Source organism: Nelumbo nucifera, chromosome 1 (assembly GCF_055504915.1).
Source record: "Nelumbo nucifera cultivar China Antique chromosome 1, China Antique-T2T, whole genome shotgun sequence".
NCBI classification, from domain to species: domain Eukaryota; kingdom Viridiplantae; phylum Streptophyta; class Magnoliopsida; order Proteales; family Nelumbonaceae; genus Nelumbo; species Nelumbo nucifera.
In genome coordinates this window covers 177,090,544-177,112,529 of record NC_142649.1, presented here as the reverse complement: position 1 = coordinate 177,112,529, position 21,986 = coordinate 177,090,544, and the positions used below count along the sequence as shown (strand labels likewise).

Genomic DNA, 21,986 nt, shown 5'->3' with positions numbered 1-21,986 from the left:
CCTTTAGGCTCCAAATTCCGACAAGCCCAACAGTCTGAAAGGCAACCAAGTGTTTGGCCCACAGCATTTATCTGCAGCAGATATTTCCAGAAGGCATCTCCTGCACACCTCTCCCTCCACCCCCAAAAAATTTTACTGAAGAAGCATTAGAAAGGTCTAACTGTAAAAATTATTCCTTTGCAAGATATATTGCAAAAAAAAAGCAACAGAACAGAAACAGAAATGATAAATGTAAAAGAAAAGAAAATCACACAATCTTATTTATTAAGAAAGAATAGGAGAGAAACAACTTATTGAGACAATATTGTATGAATAAACATCATATTTTCAAAGTAACCAATACTTATACTGAATATGCAACATTAAGCCTTTTATTTCTGGTTTGTAACTGCTGTAAGCTCACCCAACAACTTAGCTATCAAAGGCTTGAGAAGATTAAACCAGTGAAGGCATGCATCATCGATCACTAATTCCCTCTTCTCTTCTACCATGCTGTCACTGCTGGAATGCTCTGCTCATTTCTGAAGAAATTACCTGGGTCGACCTTGCTCTTCACATATACTAATCTGTCGAAGTTGTTCTTGAAATACTTTCGACCCCAGATGCTAGCTTGTGAGTAGCTTGTATTGCCCTTGTTGTTTGTTCCAATGTCAAGATCTCTGTAGTTGAGATATGCTTCCCTTGGCGACTTGGAGACATAAGGAGTCATGTATTTGTGCAGCTTTCTTATCCAATTGATGTGCCTCTTGATTTCTTGAGTACCATTTTGTCTCCAGTTCACAATGTACTGGATTTTGAATATGTTCCCTTTTCTGTGTGGGAAGGGAATTGCAGACTCTGATATCTCACTCATCCTTCCTCCATACGGAGTTAGCCTCATCACAGGTATCTCTATCTGAAGAAACCTTTTCCATATTCCTTCAAACACAAATTCAGGAATTGGTTCCTTGACATAGTCGGATTTCACCTTGTAGGTTCTCTTGTCCTGCAGAGTCCTGTTGAGTAAGACATCTATGGTATTATTTGGGAACCCCCCAATATTCTTGATGGCATCGATCCAGCTCATTTCAGTACAATCCTCTCGTTGCAAACCCAGCTCTGGGAAGCTCTTGTTCATCAGAGGGAGGAGTTTGTCAATAGTACCAAGGTACAAGGAGCTGAATGAAACTTTTATTGTTTTACCACCTGAACTGGTGTTTGTGAGCTCCAGATTGGCTCTCATGAATAGATCTTCATCAACCTTATCCACAATGTATTGCCACCTGTGGACAAGCTTCGTTCCTCCTTCTTCAATTGTCTTGGAAGGATTGAAAACAGTAACAACTGGTGGGACTGGAACCAAATTCACTTTCCACCATAGAATGATTCCAAAGCTTGCTGCACCTCCTCCTCTGATGGCCCAGAACAGATCTTCTCCCATGGTTTCTCTGTTGAGAATTTTGCCATTTGCATTAACCATGTGTGCATCAATGACATGATCAGCTCCAAGGCCATATTTTCTCAACATGTAACCATACCCACCTCCGCTGAGGAACCCAGAAACGCCTACAGTGTGGCAAACCCCACCTGGGAAGCCATGAACATTACTCTTCTCTGCAATTCTGTAATAAAGTTCGCCTAGGGTCGCACCAGCCTGAACCCATGCACTGTTGTTTTCTATATCCACAGTGATGGTTTTAAGATTGGACATGTCAACAATGACAAATGGGACTTCAGCCACATATGAGCGACCCTCGTAGTCATGGCCTCCGCCTCGAGTTCTGATCTCCAACCCATTCTCTTTTGCACAGATAACAGCTGTTTGGACGTGGGATTCGTTCAAAGGAGTAATGATAAACAGAGGTTTTGGGGTGTCAGACTGCAAGAATCTGAGATTTTGAATGGAAGACCTGTAGATTGATAGATAAGAGGAGTTATTGGGGGAATAAACCACAGCGGAGATTGGAGAGGAGGGATCAGAATGGAGGGAAAGGCATTGAAGAAAGCTCTCCTCCACTGAGGTTGAAGTTACCCATGGAACCAGCAGAAGGATTGAAAGTAAGGAAAGCACTGCAGAAGTTGATGAACTCCCCATGTTTAATTTGTTGTGTTTTCTTTTTGCTCATTATGTGGAAGTAAGGTTATTGTCTTGCCTATTTATATTTTTTTTCTGGGTCTTAGTCAAAACCCAGAAAGCCTGAATTTTCCATTTTATATACATATTTTAGGTGACGTGGATGATTTTTGTATTGTTTGATCGTTATCATGAAAAGTCAAAGTTGGATTTTCTTTTGATAGAACAATATTTATATTGGTCTGCACATTTGGTTGACATTTGACTTTTTATTAGTATATATATTTGTAACATGTTATTCGATGACTTCATCTAGAACCAATGGCAGAATTTTATGACCTTTTCAGCTCCACTGAGAACTGAGAGATCCCTTGAGTTTGGATGGTAATTCTTAATTAACTTGGTAAGTCCAAGTCTTTAACAAATTTGTGGGAAGGTTGTGGTTCTGGGATATGGAACCCTTCATAGGGTCTGATTCACTATAGAACGTGCCACAAGACCAAACTTTTAAAAAGGATAGGAACCCACTAACCTGCTGTTAGTGGAACCCTTCAACTTTTAGGGGAGTCGGATCATCTGCCAATAAAATATGTTCCAACACCCTACTACCAACATCATCTGACACCATACATCTCATGCATAATGGGTCCCACTTTTATAGTGGCCCCAATTTTATAGTGAAACGTGTGGTGACAGATCAAGTTAGTAGGGTGTTGTAACGACGTGCTTTGTTGTATCTGAAAAACCTAATTCGACTTTTAGCAGTTATTCTCGTTTGGGGTAATTTTTCTGGAGCTTCTTTTTGTACGTCTTGAAACTATCTGGAAACTTTTCTTCAACCATCCCTATAGATAGAACAAAATATTCACGTGGTATGACGGTTTATAACCCACCTAAATCTCTTTGATGAACCTATAAAATGGTAGGTTTTAATGGTACGTATAGATACTGCTACCAACACTGTCCAAAGAGGCCATTGCATCCACACATTGTGGACATCTCCTTTGTCATTCATTGTCGACAGTGTTGGTAGCATTTTTTGATTGCACACTCTTTATATGTGATTGAAACAAGTAGGAGGCATCATGAACTGAATCCATATACTAATCCTCTCTCTCTCTCAACCAACAGAAATAGTCCCATTTTATAGTCAGCCTTAAAACCTTAACCACATATTCAAAATAATCCCTTTTTTCTATGGGAGAAAAGCAACACAAGGGCTGACATGGTGTAGGAGATTGGGCATAAACCCTAATTCAAGGGGCCTCCAACCAATCCAATGGACATGTCAGATTTTGGCCAGTGAGGGATCTGATGAATGGTGTCTTGTATCATCAATAGGACAGCCAACAAGAGTGGTAAGGGAAAGTTCTGAGAAGCTGGAAGCATAGGGATATTTTTGTCAGCTATTTTACTCATAAACAAATCAATAAACCCCAAGAAATCTAGGTTGATGAATCTTCCGCCAATGATGCTGAACCATGTAAATCTTGTGTTTTTTTCTCTGTGTTTGCACTCTTCTTTTTGTTTTTTGTAGTGTCTTTTTACAAAATACCATAGTTCATGTACATTATTCAGTTCGGGCCCATTTGGGAGGGCTTTCACATAATGGCTTCTGGCTTTATAAGGTGAGCCTCATATGAAAAGCTTTTGTGACGTCAAAATCACAAAAAGCCCTAAATGGCAAAGTTTCAGCCAAAAATATGACTTCCTGTTGAAGCCTTTTTAGTGGCTTCTCCAAAGCAACTCAAGCAAAGTTTCAGCCCTCTTTAAACGGGTCCTTAGTGAGCGGGGCAGTATATGGGTTACATGCTAAGAGAAATCTCCAAAAGAATGGTGACATAGAACCATGGTTTTGAAAATCTGACCTGACTGGATGACCTGGGAAGCGGTCAGGCAATTGGTTCTGTTTCATCCTAAAACCGTTCCTGGGACAAAAAAAACCGTTGGTTTGGTCAGTGACCCGCTGATCCAGGCAGTCGAATCATCGACCTATTGACTCAAAAAATAGTTTTTGACTGTTTTTTATTTTTATTAATTTTTTTTAATTTTTAAGTCAGAACGGGCTGTTAATTCTAACCATACGGTTGGACTGTTCAACCCAGGAACCAGTCCCCAAAACGGTTCCATGTCTGATCCGGTTTTTAAAACCTTGAATTATAGAATATTGTGAAAACTCAGTCAGATTAGTTGCACTTGATAGAGATGAATCTAATCGCCTGCCAACAAAACACATTCCAACCCTATACCAATATGATCTCACACCGCACACCTCATACATGATGGGTCCCAGCCTCATAGTGAAATGTTCGATGTGAGATCATGTTGATAGAGAGTTGGAAGATGTTTTAATTTATTGGCAGAAGATCCTAACTCTTGATAAATATGACTGTGTTAGGGGTTGTTTGTCCTCTGTCAGCCATCAAGTATATAGCCGCGTGCAGAACTAGTCCAACGATATGGGGGCATTATCATTTGTTAAACAGCCATTAAGTACAGTTAATTCAGAATGGAAATCAAACGATTTTGACACAAGAGTTGGTCCGTAAAGAGAGGAGTCCCTATCCCATGCATCCAGGAATTCAACAAAATCGACCCAGCAATTTGGATTTGACATGCAATTAATCATCCTTCCTTTATCCACTTCCATACGCCCATTACATCACCACAAACTTCATTGGTGTCATCTAGGCGTCATACAAATGGACCCTTGCTGCTTGGTCTGAGCCGTCCAAATTAAGCAATCTCTTTGATTGATTCAAACGTTCCATAAGTCTCACACTAATTAATTACGTATTTGTTTTGGTTCTTTGGCGTTTATAGATGGGGTGTTTTTCATATCTATCTTTTATTGAAAAATGATACTTTAAACGTTTTTTGTTGTTTAGTTGGACGTTTCAACACCCTATAAAACTATCTTCCACCTCAAAGTACAATGTGCCAAGATCAGCATTGCATTCCAATGAATGTCGGGCCATCGGGAAAAAATAAAATTTGAAGTTTCCCCCATGCTTCATGCATATAAATCCAAACATTTATGTGATTTTAATGCACAATATAATTAACGTCAAGGCCTAAGTGGCACTGATGCAATTAGTGGCATTTTTCCAATAAATACTCACGAAACCAAACATAGCATAGGACAGCTGCAATTTGATTGGGCAAATGGTCTGCTATAGGAAAAAAAAAATTGTTTTGTTTTTTTATTTTTATAGAGGATGACAATGCAACATCTCTTTATTTTTCTAAAAAGTACTTTTGAATGAAAATACCTACTTTATATAATTGATGCTTACAAAATTGCCAGCCATCTCATTTTCAAACAGTTAGATAGAAGAGCTAGCTTAACTGGGGTAAATGATCTGAGCTTGTGATGCATTCATGTGGATGATGGAAGCTGAAAGGAGCTCCACAATTGCACCGATTGTCTGTCTGCTGTCGTAACCTGAGGCATGGTAAATATTTGGTCCATGGTCCCATTAAAAGATGTAGATCGTACTATACACAATAGACCTGTTCAAGGAAGATAGTGGGGAATCATTTTCAGGCGCTGAAAAGATAGCCATAAACCACAATTCATGCAGTAGTAGCACTAGCACATGAAGGATTAGGGAAAGATATTATTGTCTGTTGTTTAAGCATTATATTTTTCTGTCATACTTTTAATGGAATGATTTCAGGCATATGAGTTGAGTTCATTATTAATGGGCCTCGGGTTTATCCTGCGATGATGGTTGCATTTGGTCTCATTTGTTTATCGATAAATAATAGGGGGAAAGTCGGTCAATGTGTATCTTTTTCTCGTTGACTAACTTTACAGTGTTTCTTTTGTAATAAAGTATTGGGCCTTACCGTAAAGTCATCTTTATTTACTCAAATACTTATTCATTTCTCATGTGGATAAATATTTTTCACTTGGGGAAAAAAAATTATAAAATGTAATAATACAAATTTGCTCATTTTAACATTGACTTTTTATGAATAAAAAAAATCATTATATTACTAACTTATCCAGATTAAATATTATCTAAAAAATATTTACCTGGGCAAGTGATAAATTTGTAAACTGCAAAATATAATCTTTGTTCATGGCATGGTCAACAGCTCAAGCTTGGTGGTGGTCCTAACATGTTATGTAAGACACCCACATGGAGTCTGGGTAGTAGTGGAAATTAATGAAATTTGAATTTTTCTCCTCAGTTCCAATGACCAAACCCCCAAGAAACTCTAAAGTAGGCAATAACATGGAAATATATATACACCAAATTTTCATTAGGTTTTGAATTCCACTCCATCACTAGAAAATTAAAACCATACTGCAGGAAAGTCAGTATACCTATAGTATTGGCTCCTTCAGCTCTGATCCACAGAGAGAGATACCATGATATATCTTGATTACAATTCCAAATCATCTGTGGGAAATGGAAGATAGTACTGAGCCAATAATTATGATACACCAAATCAACCCGAGGTATGGAATATCACTCTTATTAGCTCATGAAATAAATATGGGCATAGAGGTCATGATCAAAATGGATATTTTGGCATAATTTTTAATTCACACTTTAATGGTAAATTTTAGATATCGGTTTTATTTTATTCATAAAATATTTATCATCGTCATTGTCATCATTATCATCATCATCATCCACCCCTTCCATGATTGTTTGGATAACATGAATATTTTAGTCAATAAAATCGGCATATTTGAATACCATCATGTGTGTTATACGCAATCTAATCAGATTTCGTAACCCTAATCTTGAATATTTAAACATATGCCAATATAGGGATCTTTTGTTGGTGTCCTATACTCCACCAAAAATTAGATTTGATGATGACTTCTCCCTTTTAAGGATGTTTTTTTCAATAATTGTCTAATATATACTAATTTTTTGGCCGAGGCAATTGAAAAGAGGATCTCCTTGTCTAAGGCCCATTAGAAACAACCCCTTTACCAATGAAAGGGTTGCATATTCTAACTAGCTAACATAAAAGAGATGGAGCAAAGGATGTGGCAAGAAAGAATAAGTCCATTATTAGTTCATCATTCTCTTATGAGGATACAATTAGATCTATATATTTAATCTGGTACACATTAATATATGGTCCTGATCAATTATATCTTCAAAAAAAAGAAAGGTCCAGACGTCCAGTGCAGATAGTGACTGCATTAATTAGATGATTTCAAGCCACAAGACCTTCTAGATATCATGCATTATTGGTGTTCTGGTTTCCAAGTCTGAATTCTTTGTGCATCGGTCATCTGCCACGGCACCACCATTTTTGCACAGTACCAGTGCTACAGCAAGACCAGAGCTGGTGATGGTGAAAGAGGGGTCTAAGTCATATTTCCATTAAATCAACCCATGTCTACAAATTCAATGTAATTTTCTTGGTAGATTCAGTCTATATACTTTACGTTATTATCACAATTAATCCTCTCTATTAATGGGAAAAATTTAAGCCAAAAAAGAAGTTGATGTATGATGGTCAGAAGGAGTCCTTTTGATCAAATTTCAACAACCATTGTTACTTGAGGAAAACACTAATCCTATAGTGTTGATGTTCAATCACCATCATCTTCATGCGGGTCGTATAAGGAAGCTCGATCTCTACTTAATCAGAAGCTGGTTTCCAGATGACCAAGATCCAACGTTTCATCTCATCAAGGAGCTTACGTGGGGTCTAGGATCACTATGTATTTTGTTGTGTTTTTCTGTTGATTGTTTGATGAGAATGAGACATTTATTGTTAAGGGACTCCAAAAGACTTTTGCTTCAGGAGGAAACCATCCTTAATTTTCACAATGGATGAGAAGGAAAATTCTTGATCAACTTTTATGATAATAAGAAGATTGGGTGAGCTGAGGTGGCTTTTTAACATCCACCATGAAAAGGACCAGTAGTCCCTCCCTCCTACCAAAACCCAAAACTAAACTTTGTTATAAAACTATGTCCACATGGTATAATCAACAATATCGACCCTTTTGAAAAAGCCTTCCTCTGACGAGAGTTGAATTCTTTCCCTTACGCTGCATTTGTTTGCAACGCAAATCTGAACTTTGCACCTGATTCTGTTTTGCATCTATTTATTTGTGATTATAATTAATCTGCACTCTTATCTGCTGCAAAATTTGTATTTTTTTGTCTGAGCTGCACTCATTAATTTTGCATGTGAAAAATGATGCAAAATTTGAATCACTTATTCCCCTCATTTCTCTTTTATATAAATTGGGACCACATCATTTTATTGCTTTGGCTCAGTTTGGAAAAAATGCAATTGTAAATATGTACAACATAAAGCATTGTTTTTTGTATTTTTAAACCTGTATTTACACTCTTTCCAACTATGACTTGAAAACAAAAGGTAAGCCAGGATTTACACCCAGTCCATTTGCACTCTTATCTATTTACACTAGTGCAAAAGAAATTCAAACTACAATCAAAGGGAGCATTAATGTTGGGTTGCAGGAACAAAATAGAATTGAATTCCACTTCTTCCCCTGCTTTCATAATTCGAAGTTACTAGCCCACATGAACAGATGAGCAAAAAACAAGAAAGAAACATTAAAGACTTAAATCTGCAATAGTTTCAGAATTTCTACTCCATTAATGAAATCAACAGCTAAAAAGGGAAACTTGGGCGTTTGAGGAACTGGCTCCTTTTTCGGTTCTTAGGGTCTGTTTGATTTGCATTTGGAATTGGAATCAGAATTAAAATGATGCATTCCTATAATCTGTTTGATTCAGATAGGAATCAAAATCGAAATTAAAATCAACTGAAATGGGTTTTCATTCCCAGAGAAGGGGGAGGGAATGATAATTCTCTGAAATGAAGGAATACTACTCCACTCAAAATATATGAGAATAAAATTGGCCCATCCTGATTCCAATTCCAGACCTCTATTCCCATACACCAAATGGCCCTTAGTCAAACATAGCCCTACTGAAAATTCAAAATCGTACTTCTACTTTGTGCTGGTACAATATTACATGTGTCTCAGTGTCTGGAGATAGATGAAGATATGTATCTTTATTTAATTTTCACCTTACATGAACTCAAGTCAAATAAAAACGTGGGATTTAGCAAAGTACTTGAGAAGTTGGATTATAACCAACTTTTTAGTCCTCTAGTGGCAATTTTTTGACCCAATCCACTTTATCGATCCAACCCACCCATCCATCCACTTGGTGGGTGGGTTAGGTGATGGGTGCCCATTGGATGCCTTGCCCATTGCTTTAGAAGTGGGGTCACATTCAATCCGATCCTGCTTTCCACGCGGCACTAAAAGAACATATCTTCCGTCTATTGAATGTTACACAAATTCAATTATTGTTGATTCAGCAATTCTATACATACAGGATGAGGGCTGTGGGCTGTGTGGGCCGTGGCAGTGCATAGATCCTGCACATAGATCATCTTCATGTAAGCCTTGTTAGAACGAGATCGGCTTGAGTCAATGCAAGGCCCGTTCGAATACTGTTCGAACAGCCTTTACAGCATTGTATCGGAAACATCTCCATACTTCTATACTTTATTTCATTGGAAGATATTCCCAATGCAATACTATGATGGCTGTTCTAATGGGCTTTACATTGACTGAATCCGGTTTTTGTTACAATTATTTAGGGGTGCAAGTCAGGATAGATTAGGTGGGATCGATCACTAATCCTGACCCAACACTAGTTGTTGAATCCCTAACCTTAACCTAATCTTTTTCATATTAGGTTTTGATGATGCACGATTTGGATGCTCTTAGCTAGAGGGCAGCTTGGACATCAGTCCGCTAGGTTGGTCAGTCAAACTATAAGAAAGTGAGATCAGAGGGATGCGAGGTGGCTTACTCGGTGTGGGTGATCCAATGCTTAAGTTAGTAATTGCTTGCGAGCTGAAGGTTTGTGAGATAGAAGGATAGTGATCAAATAATCGTGTGCACCTTGTAACGTTGGGGTTGAAACCCTTATATAGGCAAACTGTCGTAGATCTTACGTAACACCTCCGAGATCCCTGACCCGCGTTGCCAAGAGTCCGTTCCGCACTTAGAGCTGGACTTCGTGTGAGCTGATTAGGGTTATCGATTCCGTCTAATCTAGGCGGGATAAGGATAAGACTTGCAGACGTGTGGTGTGATTCCGGAGAGGTCGAAGACAGTTAGGTACCTTCTAAAAGTCGGCTACATGTCACCTCGGCAGATCAGGCCATCACAAGCTTCTCGAACCTTGGTCTTGGCCAAGGTGCCCGAGGAACCCGAGCTGACCTAGCCTACTGAGGTGGCAGGGAATGCTGAATCGTCATCCATATCATCAAGTTGGTCCACATGTCTTTGTGCTAACACGTCGGGCCAAATTACCCCTCGTCAGGTTTCATTGAATCAAGGTTCAAAGTATCGATACATCTGTGTATCGGCAGAGGTGTATCAGTATCAAAAACCTTGTGCTTTTATATTTTTTTTTATTTTTTTCAAAAATGAATATATATATATATATAAAATAAAAAATAGAGGTCTCAAAAACAGGTGTTTAAAAAATACGATACAACACATTCAATATAAAGTTAAGTCAGGTTTCCTAACCCTAACCTGAATCAACCCAACCCAACTTTTTCCTTTTTTTTTGTTGGTTGGACGTAGTCTGACCCAAGTTACTGAAGTTTGGACTCTATGCGGGTTCTGCAATAACAACAATAGTTAACCTAGACATATATTATTGGAGAAAGGCACAAAATGACCCATGATTTTTTTTAAATAATAACAGAAGAAAATTACACAAAATCAGGGTTCGACGACCCCAAATTTCCATGTTACAAATGTATTGGAGCTTGGAGGTGCCAAGGAACTGAGCCCAAAAAAGGACAGTCGGCCCATCTGGCCCACCTTCCGACAGCCAATACACTGCTTATTGCCCTCTCTCCATGATATTCAGAATAGATTGAATGAAACTCGTTAACAAATCTCAATCTTGTTTTGGTTTCAGTTTTTCATTAGTGGTGCTTACAGAGGCCTCGAGAACCCAAGTTCACTGAAGGTTTCAGTATTTAATACTAGGTAAGAGTAATAGTAAAAGCTATATTCCATCTTCGGTTCACAAAATCCAAAGTTCACTGAGGATTTCAGCCCAAGCCCGGCATGGAGGACTTAAGTTAAGGGCCTTATTCTGGACCTAGATTAGATATCTACCCAAATTTCTAGTCCAGGTTGGGATGGGCTAATTCTTAATTGGATAATTCTGGATCATTAAGGGGATGTTTGGAACCGTGGCCGTTTTTCAAAAATATAGTGTCATGTTGCATTTACATGGGCATTTCAACAAATGCCCATGTATCTCATTGTTTGGTTCAGCCGATTATTAAAAAAATGGGCATGTTTCAAAAATCGAGACCCCACCGATGCTTGGTGTTTCATGCATCAGTGAACCATTTCCCCCAACGGTTGACTGATGTATACCCTATGTGGTGCTTACCTGTCAGCACATATATGAAAAACGGTGATGAAAATTACCTTACCAAACAGCATAGTGTTGTTGCTCACTGCCTACGTGGCAGAATTGTTTTTTTGTAAAAAACGGGTCTTGGAAGCATGGACGTTTTTTCTTAAAAATCGGTCCCAAAAAGCGCTCATACTTCCAAACACCATGTAATTCCATAGTCCATCCAGACCCATCTATGGGTCCTGTATTCTCAGACACAGGACACTCATCCATCTGTAACTCATATACATAACGTATTAGTGTTACTTAAGTCTTAAAATAATTCCCCTCTTGGTCACGTTGTTGTTAGGGTTACATAAGTTGTGTAAGGTTGAGTCTCACATCATGACAATTAAGATTTCCCAGCTCCAAATCAGGCCTGTGATCAGATCGGAAAGCAGGCTAATGCTATTAGGTTCCCAGATATACAGATTCAGGAGTAAGAAGTAATGAATCTTATATACGTTTTGGTCAAGACCATCCACAGCACCCCCCTAAGAAGTGAAATGTTGCAAGTTGAAGGAGTTAGAAAAAACAAAAATAGGCCAAGGACATGGATCAAAGTAATAAGAAATGATAAGTGTTCATAATTTAAACAATAATGAGTATGGCATTAAACAGAACGGAATGTCAAAACAGGATTCATGTATCCAATGCCGTATGGTCGGGATAAAGCTTGGATGATGATGATCATGATTTATGAATAAATTATTAAAGACAACATGGGTTTATGGAATTAATTTAAACTTTGTTATAAACATACCTGTAAATCAAAAAGAAAATAGTGTTGTATGTATACTATAAACTGCCATATTTATATATTCATATATCATCTGCTACACATTTGTAGGGCCTAAACTAAGAACTTCCCTTGACATTCTTTTAAACCCCACCCAAAAAAAAAAAAAAACAATAAACACTGATATTTCTTTTTCGTTTTCAAAAGGCAGTTGTTGGAATTCTAATACTATTATACTAAGTGCAGGAGAAGACAAGCTCAGGTTGGGTAAGAAACTTTCAGACAAAATCTATTCTTCTTCTTCATTTGAACAGAGGGATCCATACTCTATTCCTTGACTGGGATGCTCTGCTCATTTCTAAAGAAATTACTTGGATCAACCTTGGTCTTCACATCTATTAGCCTTTGGAAGTTATTCTTGAAATACTTATGACCCCAAACACTAGCTTGCAAGTAGCTCGTATTGCCAATATTGTTGGTGCCCAAATCAAGATCCCTATAATTGAGATATGCTTCCCTTGGGGACTTAGAAACATAAGGAGTCATGTAGCTGTACAGATTTCTAATCCAACCAATATGCTTTTGGGATGCTTCGATCCCTTTTTCCTCCCAATAAACCAAGTACTGAATTTTATATTTGTTCCCTTTTCTATGTGGAAAAGGAATAGCAGACTCTGCAATTTCACTCATTCTTCCACCATATGGATTGAGGATCATCACAGGATCCTCCACTTGGTGAAACCTTTTCCATATACCCATTATCCCAATTTCAGGAATGGGTTCCTTAACATAGTCAGATTTTGCCTTGAACATTCGTTTGCTCTGAGGACGCCTATCAAGCAATACTTCCAGAGATAGATTTGAGGATCCAGAGAAGTAGACAGTTGATTCAATCCAACTCATTTCTATGCAGTCGCTTCGCTTCAGACCCAACTCGGGGAAGCTCTCATTCATCAAAGGGAGAAGTTTGTCTACACCACCAAGGAACAAGGAATTGAACTGAGCTTGGCCTGTTTTCCTCCCGCTTTGGCCAGAATTCACCAGAATTAGGATCACTCTAATGAAGAGATCTTCATGAACCTTATCTGCAATGTATTGCCACCGATTGACAAGCTCGGTTGCACCTTCTTCTATGGTTTTCGACACTGTGAAAACGGTCACAGTTGGTGGAACAGGAACCAGCCTGATTTTCCATGAAAGAATGATTCCATAGCTTGCTCCTCCACCTCCTCTAATGGCCCAAAACAGATCTTCTCCCATGGATTCTCTGTTGAGTATTCTGCCACGGACATCAACCAAGTAAGCATCTACAATATTGTCTGCAGAGAGGCCAAACTTTCTCATCAGGGTACCGTATCCACCTCCACTGAAGTGTCCAGCAGCGGCGACACTTGGGCAAAACCCAGATGGGAAGCCATGGATCCTACTCTTCTCTGCAATTTTGTAATATACTTCACCAATGGTTGCATCAGCCTGAACCCATGCACTGTTATCCTCTATGTCGACATGTATTGATCGAAGGTTGGCCATGTCAACAATGACAAATGGGATTTCAGATACATAGGAGAGGCCCTCGTAATCATGGCCCCCACTTCGGGATCTGATCTGCAGGTCATGTATTCTAGAGCAAATAACAGCTGCTTGGACGTGGGATTCAGTCAGAGGTGTAATGATGAACTGAGGCTTGAGGGAATTGGCTGACAAGAATCTGATGTTTCCTATGTTAGATTCAAATATGGATGAATATGAAGAACTGTTGGGTGTGTAGACTACAGTGGAGATTGGAAGGGAAGGATCAGATTGAAGAGAAAGACAATGGAGAAAGCTTTCATGGATTGAATCTGAGGCTGCCCATGAAACTGAGAAATAGAGCAGGAGGATTGAAAGTATGGAGAGTAATGGAAAAGTTGGATTCCCCATCTCGTTCTTTGTAGTTGGAGAGTGGATATGCAATCTAATTATAGTCCCCATACGAGTCATTATAGCCCTAGTGCATTAATGAAACTTTGCCACATTTGAGATACTGTAAGAGAGATGATGAAAAAACCCAGTTTAGTATTTTCTTTTCTTCTGGCTAACAACTGAGAAAGAAAGCTTCCTAAAAGAGTAAAATCTGACTTCATCCAGCAATCTCCCAACATACCATTTTCCATATAAATTCAATTAGAATATGTAAATATCACACCAAAGTTCAAAGTTGTTTTCTTCTCAAGTTTATCCCAGAATCTTAGACATCCACTGAGCAATAGTCTAAAAGGGTTTTGCCCTCACACAAGAGATTTCTTTTTCTAGATCCCATATAGATATAGATCTACAAACGTTTTGTTTTGTTTTCTAATTCAAGTTATATAGCTTAGATCCTTTAATCACAAACCAAATCTTATTTAGCTTTCTAAATCAAAGAAAAACCAAGCTCAAATGCTTCTGAGATAATAGGTCCTTAATTAGGTTTTATTTAACCTAATTTAGTTTCCCAAATCAATTAACAACCCAGTAATTGAAATGTTTGGCTTTCATTTTTTTTCGTAATGTTATGACGTATTGCGTGCAACAACTCTGTAATTGAAAAAATAAGCACTTCTGTTCAGAGAGGGCAAGGCTGCTGCTTAGACAACCGATTCGGAATACTACATGCAACTTTATATACACAGGGCCATTTCAAAGGGATGAGCCGAAGATTCAGCTAAGCTGGTTTAGCTGTTTTGAAGCACTCCACATTAAGCTTTTCATGGAGGCTGAAGCAAACAGCCCTTCAAATGAATGACCGACTGACTGACAATCCATTTGGTCTCCCTAGATTTTTTACTAATGCCCATTGGCTCTTTGGTAAGTCACTTACCTGGGTAAATGCACATACCTGGGTAAGGGTTTCCCAAGAAAGGCTTACAGGTAAGTGCATTTATCCATATTCTTTTATTTCTCATGTAAACAATGCAATAACTATCTTAGTCATAAAAATTGCATAATTAAAAGGGGCATTTTTGTCCCATCTAATTATTGGCAATTTTCCCTTAGATGGAAAAGTTAATTTACCCACTTAGGAGATAGGTATCACTTACCCGGATAAAGCAATACCCAAGAAAATAAACATTCACTGGTCTGCACGTAAATCTGAAAAATGAACATGGATTTCTTGATCAATGAGAATTAAAATCCCATTGACCAACTTTTCTCTCTCTCAAAATCCAAAAAAAGAACGCCCCCAAAATGTAACTTGTGTCTTTGTAAGGCTAAACTCGAAAAGCCAGAAGCCGCTAAGCCCTCTCAAATGGGCACACATTCAACTGATGGTGGTAGGCTCGGTCTCCCTCCAGCTAACACCCAGTAGATGAGATGGTGATTGACCTTTGTCCCCTAATTCTTTTGTAATTAGGGGTGAAACTCGGGTTTGCCCGATTTAACATTTTACACTATTCAGGCTTGGGCCTCCTCTCAGGCCCATTAAAATTTTGACAATGCCCACGTTGCACCCCTACATGTAACACCCCCAAAATAAATAAATAAATAAAATAAAACCTGAACTGCTGCAGCAAAAGGATCATCGGATGCACCTAGATCCAACTTTGACTTTCGGACTTTGGATCAAATCTTATCCTTCAATTTTATATTAGATTCAAATTGAATTTGGATTGCAATTTGGATTTTGAGTAGCATTAACAAACTAAAAATGATCAAAATATTATATATTATTAATAAAATGAATTAAAAATACCTTGTATATAAAACTTGGAGCCCAGGGCTCTTTATTAAAAGTATAACATTCATGAATATATATATAGATATATATATATATATAAAGCATATCTTTAAGCCTTAGCATCTAATTTCCAAATGACCATCTCAAATTTTACTTTCAACCCCTATATTCTAGATTTCAAGTTAGAAATGGAGTTGCTAAGCCTTCTTCGGAGGATCTTTCCCGCTGCAGATTTGGGAATGGAGGAGGTGAACACCACCTTCCTTACTTTTTTGTAAGGTGCAACCTGAAAACAGAGGCATGTCAAAATTAGCCAGTATAGAAACCAATTCAACTAAAACAATTCTTTGTCCAATCTGATTCTGACAACATTGAAATATACTATTTTAAAAAATGAGTTCATATGACATCAAATCATTCATGGGTAACAGAAATCCAGTACAAGTATCAATGGGGTTAGGACATTCAATGGGGATCTCCGTTGAATGATTCTTTTCTTATATTGAGTTAGCTTTAAAATAGAACCTACTAGATTCTCCAGAAAAAAAAAATACATTCAGAGAAGATGCAACAAATTGAACTTGAAAATACATGTCCCTGAATGAGCTCATGACAAAAGACATCAATCTAAATTGACCTAGGTTCTGATAATGCATAACCGGTTAAAATGTGACTCTTTCTTATATCGAGTTTCCTTTTACGCGGTTTAAAGCTTAAAATGAACAATTAAAAACCCGATGAAACAAAGCCTCATTAAGCTGAACAGAAATCACCTGTTGAGCTACATAGTCGATCACATCTGCTTGGGAAAGTGCACTTCCAGGCCTCTTTACCACAAAAGCAACTGGTAATTCCCCAGCTTCTTCATCTATTACTCTGAAAGAAACATGGCATGGCAAAAGATGATATGAAATTTCCATTTATACAAGTAGCCAAAATAAACATTTCAGCTAATGGTTTGACAGGGATATATCCAACCAAGTTCATAAAAAACTAATACTTACGCAGCTACAGCAACATCAAGTATCTCAGGATGAGAAAATAATACAGCCTCTAAATCAGCAGGAGCAATCTGCAAGCAACATCTTGTCAACAAGAAAATTTACCATACCTAGACATTTTACTGCAGGGGAGCATGCAAGTCTACCTGGCTGCTACCATATTAAGTAGCATGGTAAAGGAAATGATACAGATCAGTTTACATATACATTACTAGAGAGGAGAGAATTATATTGTATAACTAAACTCCCTCGTCTCATCACCATTATGACTGGGTTTAGCTCCATATTGCTTCTAAAACCTTGTTAGAACTTGACTTCACATATAAGATCCTCCAGAAATTGGGAGATGAACGTTGGTAACATAGAATTTCAGTTGATCTACTAATAGAATTAACTTGTACTATTAATGCTCAGAGGAATCCTGCATGGATCAAGTTCTCAAAGTCCTGTTACAGCAGAGGCTTTTCCCGTGGGTAGCCTAACAGATTTGAAAATCATGTACCTCAACACATCATGCTACTATTGCTTTGGGTCAAGTAATGCAACAGATTTATAAACTTAAATTCTTTATGTGTATATTAAAATGGACAAAGAAGTTGAATAACTTGTTTCAGTTGATCATTAACTCTGGAAAATTGGAAATCTCATGAATGGTGTTTCTTTACCTGATACCCCTTGTATTTGATCATCTCTTTCAATCGATCCAATATATACAAGTAGCCATCCTGATCAAAGTGGGCTATATCTCCTGTATGCAGCCAACCATCTCTATCAATTGTAGATGATGTTGCTTCAGCATTGTTCAAGTACCCTGAAATTTCATATGGAACAGTGATATGCTTCAATAGAATCAGAAAAGTGATAAATCATCATGTATAACTGCCACAGAGATCAAGTGGACGGACAGGACTACAACCAAAATGAGGTAATCATTTTAGTCTTCAGTATTTAGGTGTTTTAGTGAGGGGCCATTACTTGGTGTAAGAGTAAAATATCAGGCTAGCAAGTATGAGAACGTGGGTTCAATTCTGAGAGTGACCACTTTGTGTAAAAAAGAAAAAAATGCCAAATTTTAGGACTGCATCCAGTATATCCCTCCCAAGACCCCAGATAGTTGGGATCAACATTGGGTAATGGGCTTTCTAGGTGCTTTAGTGGGTGATGAACATTAAAACAGAATACTGCTGTTTGGATTATAATAAATGAGATGAAGGAGGTAATATCCAAGAAAAAATAAAAAAGAACCAAATCCATCCTCTGAGAATCCAAATGCTCATGAAGATGAAATTAGGCATTCCCATATTTGAAAGGAGGGTGGTAGCAAAGAGGATTGTGTGAAGACCTGTGTTTTACCTTTCATAATAGCAGGTCCACGTAACCATAGTTCACCGGTCTCACCTGGTGGCAAGCAGGAACCAGTGATCCAATTTACCACTTTAGCTTGCATGTTTGGAGCTAACAGTCCAATTGAAGTATACTTTCTAATTTTCTCGGTATTGAAGCCACGAGTTCCTACTGCAGCTGTCTCAGTCATTCCATAACCCTGAAAATGATAGAATTCACAAAAGAACAAAATTTCATGATTAATGAAATCAGCATGTAGAAGCCAATAACAAACTAAATAACTTGAAGTGTAAAAGTTGAAGGACACTGATAAAGTAAATTGAAGAAGAAACAAGAAAGAACAAGATAAACACCAATTTTGTTGTTAAAAGAAGATCAATTTGGAGGACTAGTCCAGAGATCAAGTAGGTAATGTAGATACAGAAGCTAGGAAAGAATCCATGGAGAATGAAATCAGTTTTCCAATTTCTACACCAATTTCAGAATCTTAAGAACATGGTTCTGTTTTTTTTTTTTTTTTTTTGCTGCTGTTTTGAAATTACTATTTATTGTAACTTCCAAATTTACCATGTATAGTGATTCTTGTGATTATTTTTAGTAATTTCTGGTGTCTTTACATTAAATTGGTTTTAGTAGGACTAGGAAAGCGTTATTAGAGTTGTTTAGGAGTTGAGTCCTTGTTGTGTCCTTATGGATCACCTAAGGATTTGTCTTAGTTTTAGAACAAATAAAAGTTGTTTTAGGTCAGTTTCCTAGTCCAAATTAAACTCTGTACAGCTGAGTATATAAGTTGAGTCTATAAATAGAGTCAATACAATTGGAGTTCAAGAAGAGTTGATTTGATGAAATAAGTTTTAGTTTATTGAATTCTGGCTGTTACCAGAAATTTCTCTCCCCCCTCCCCTTCCCTCCCTCTCTCCTCTAGTTTCTTGCACAATCCCTAGTGGACAGCAAGAAAGTATATTTTTCATAGGAACCCTACCCCATCTTACATCAGTAGGTATCCATTGGGGAATGAGGATAGTTAATTGAGGTCTGCAAGTTGCCCCACTTTCTATTGGAAACTCTTCTAATAAGGTACTTTCCCTACCACAAATGCATAACCCAGAGCACCTAGAAGTACCAAGATTTTACTATATTTGAACCAAGGGTTGAATATTAAAACTAGAAACTTCACTTAAATGCTAAACCCCATGGAAATGAGTTCATCTTTCAGTTTAAAATAAACCAACTACATTCAAAAGATAAAGTGAGCCCACAAACCTGGATAAGATCTACTTGAGGGAATCTCTGGAGGAAGTCCAGAATGATTTTCTTGCTTGTAGGCGCGGCTCCAAATGAAACTTGTTTCAAACTTCTCAGGCTACAGTCACTCGAACTCTTCACTCTCGCCAAGGCCATTAGTATTGGTGAAACAACCGGTAAATGTGTTATCTTATACCTATCAATAGCTCTGACCATTTCATCCACATCGAATTTCCTCATTACTACAATTGCGGATCCCAAAGACAACAGTCCCATGGCGAAGAGAGAAAGGCCATAAACATGAAACATGGGCACTGTGGCCAAATAGACATTGTCTGAAGCCAGGCTCTCATACTGTGAAGCTTCGAATCGGACAAAAAGCTCAACCATGGCTATAAAATTCATGTGTGTTAAAACAACCCCTTTACTAACACCAGAAGTTCCTGACGAATAAAGAATTGCTGCTGTGTCTTTTTGATTAATTATAGCTCTATGTGAGGAATTGGGATCACTCAAAAGAAGCTTATTGAAACAGGAAAACTCAGACCAACTTGAATCAGAGGCTGCATTCTCCCGTACTTCAACAACATGAACACCCATCTTCTCAATTTCCCCGACTCTACCAGATGTGGCAAAAGCAAGAACTACATTGCAATCACTTATTCGTTTCTTAATTTCTGCAGGGCTACTGAGAGGATTCATGGAGGTGGCGATTGCGCCAATGGACAAAACACCCAAGAAAACAACAGGATAATAAATGGTATTAGGTAATAGAATCAAAACAACCTCCCCTTGAGAAACCCCAATCTCATGGAGACCAGAACCCATGGATTTCACCATTTGCTGCAGTTTCGAATAAGAAATGGAAAACCCAGATGAGGAATCTATAAGAGCTGAGACCCCTTTGTGACTGTGTGAGAAAATGAAGGACACAACATCAAGAAATGGGTTTGAAGGAAGCTGTCTAGATCTGTGCTTGCTGATGTAGATACCCGTCTCCGGAGAAAACCAGTTACAGCTCGAGCATTTTGGATTGGTGGCCAATATTTCTCTTTGACATGATGGGTTCTCAATCTGGGCCATTGCAGCAGTTACTGAGGCTTGATCTTTACACCCAGCTAATATTTCTCCTCAAGAAGATGGGTTATCAATCCGGGTCGTCGAGGATACAGAGGTTTGATAGTTAGAGGAAATTGTTTGAAGGTGTTCGACTTGGATGTTATAGTCGGCAGAGAGAGAAAAATAAATAAAAAAAAAAAAAAAGCAGAGGAGGATGTCTCGTGTCTGCACTCTGCAGGTCTCATCGTTCCAATCATATCGTGTTAGATAAAGTTTGTCTGGGAAGTACATTTCAGAAGAAAGTAGTGTTCACATCACGTTTACACATCAAATCATGTCAGATTGCTTTTAAGCATGGCCATTTCAGGCATGCGCGACCAAACAGAGTTCTTCAACAGTTCAACCACTGCAGCCTAACTAATCTCATGCACATGCGTTGAAGCTTCATCATCGTAAAGGATGCCTTGACTGTAAAGAGTGTAAAGAAAGCGTTAGCCAAAAACAAAAAGACTGTAAAGAAATCGATAGTGACTTTGTTGCAAACTTTGAAAAATCTCTTCCAATTTGTAGCGGTGCAAAAGAAAGAAAGAAGACCCAAAAGAAAACAATCAATGCAGCTATGCAAAATATGGCCAAAATAGAATAAAACCATGCATTTCCTCCCTGTGAATTGACCTTCTTCTCTCGTGGAGTCGTTGACATTAGTTGAATCCATAATTTTCGAAATTTTGATTTCAAGGTACAAACGAGAAGAAAGTGGCCTAGCCTTCTTTCCTCAAAAAAAAAAAAAAAAAAACAAAGGTGTGATTCCATCAAGATCCTCTGTATAACTAATTAATACTTTAATTGGAGAATTTGCAAACTTGTCCGTTAGTAAAGGAGAAAAAGGAGTTTTGTAAAAAGAGAATTCATATAATTGTTTTATTTACTCTTACTAGCTATTAATTTCTATTAATAATTATATTTTAATAGTTATTTTTAGACAACTGTTGTATTGATTTTATTTGCTTTTATAATTTTAAAATAAAATTCAAATGAACTTTAAATTAATAACAATTAAATTTACAATCAATAATGTTTATCTTAAACTTTGAATGTTTTAATTAATTAGTAATATTTATTAATTTCATCGATATTTAGTTCTAAATGGATTTTAATTTTTAGTAAAATTTATGGATAAATTTATTTTTATTAATTGCAAGATATGTTTTTATTATTTTAATTAGAATTTAAATCATTTTATTTTATTAATTTCAATTAATAAAATCAGTTTTACTTAATTTTTATTATTGTTAGATAAATTTATATCCTAGTAATTTGCTGGCAAACCTTCCAATTCTTTTGCCATCTCTTCTTAGAGAACCATCCCTTCTAAAAATTT

At 37.5% G+C, this 21,986-nt stretch overlaps 1 protein-coding gene and 2 pseudogenes across 3 annotated transcripts; all 3 read right to left on the bottom strand.

Moving 5' to 3' along the window:
- Positions 1-232: 232 nt before the first annotated feature.
- LOC104600407 (tetrahydroberberine oxidase pseudogene) lies at positions 233-2,119 on the bottom strand (annotated as a pseudogene). Its single transcript, XR_016080711.1, has one exon. The product of XR_016080711.1 is annotated as a tetrahydroberberine oxidase pseudogene (transcript).
- A 10,128-nt stretch (positions 2,120-12,247) lies between these two features.
- LOC104600408 (tetrahydroberberine oxidase pseudogene) lies at positions 12,248-14,294 on the bottom strand (annotated as a pseudogene). The gene has a single exon (XR_016080714.1). The product of XR_016080714.1 is annotated as a tetrahydroberberine oxidase pseudogene (transcript).
- Positions 14,295-15,927: 1,633 nt separating this feature from the next.
- On the bottom strand, positions 15,928-21,449 carry LOC104600409 (AMP-dependent synthetase and ligase family protein). The gene is made up of 7 exons (XM_088895394.1): positions 21,281-21,449; positions 19,565-21,073; positions 18,311-18,500; positions 17,623-17,768; positions 16,961-17,028; positions 16,730-16,832; positions 15,928-16,242 (listed from the first exon to the last, which is right to left on the bottom strand). Exons 2-7 carry the CDS (start codon positions 20,627-20,629, stop codon positions 16,120-16,122), a joined length of 1,695 nt encoding a protein of 564 aa, XP_088751520.1. The 5' UTR covers positions 20,630-21,073; positions 21,281-21,449; the 3' UTR covers positions 15,928-16,119.
- Positions 21,450-21,986: the final 537 nt, after the last annotated feature.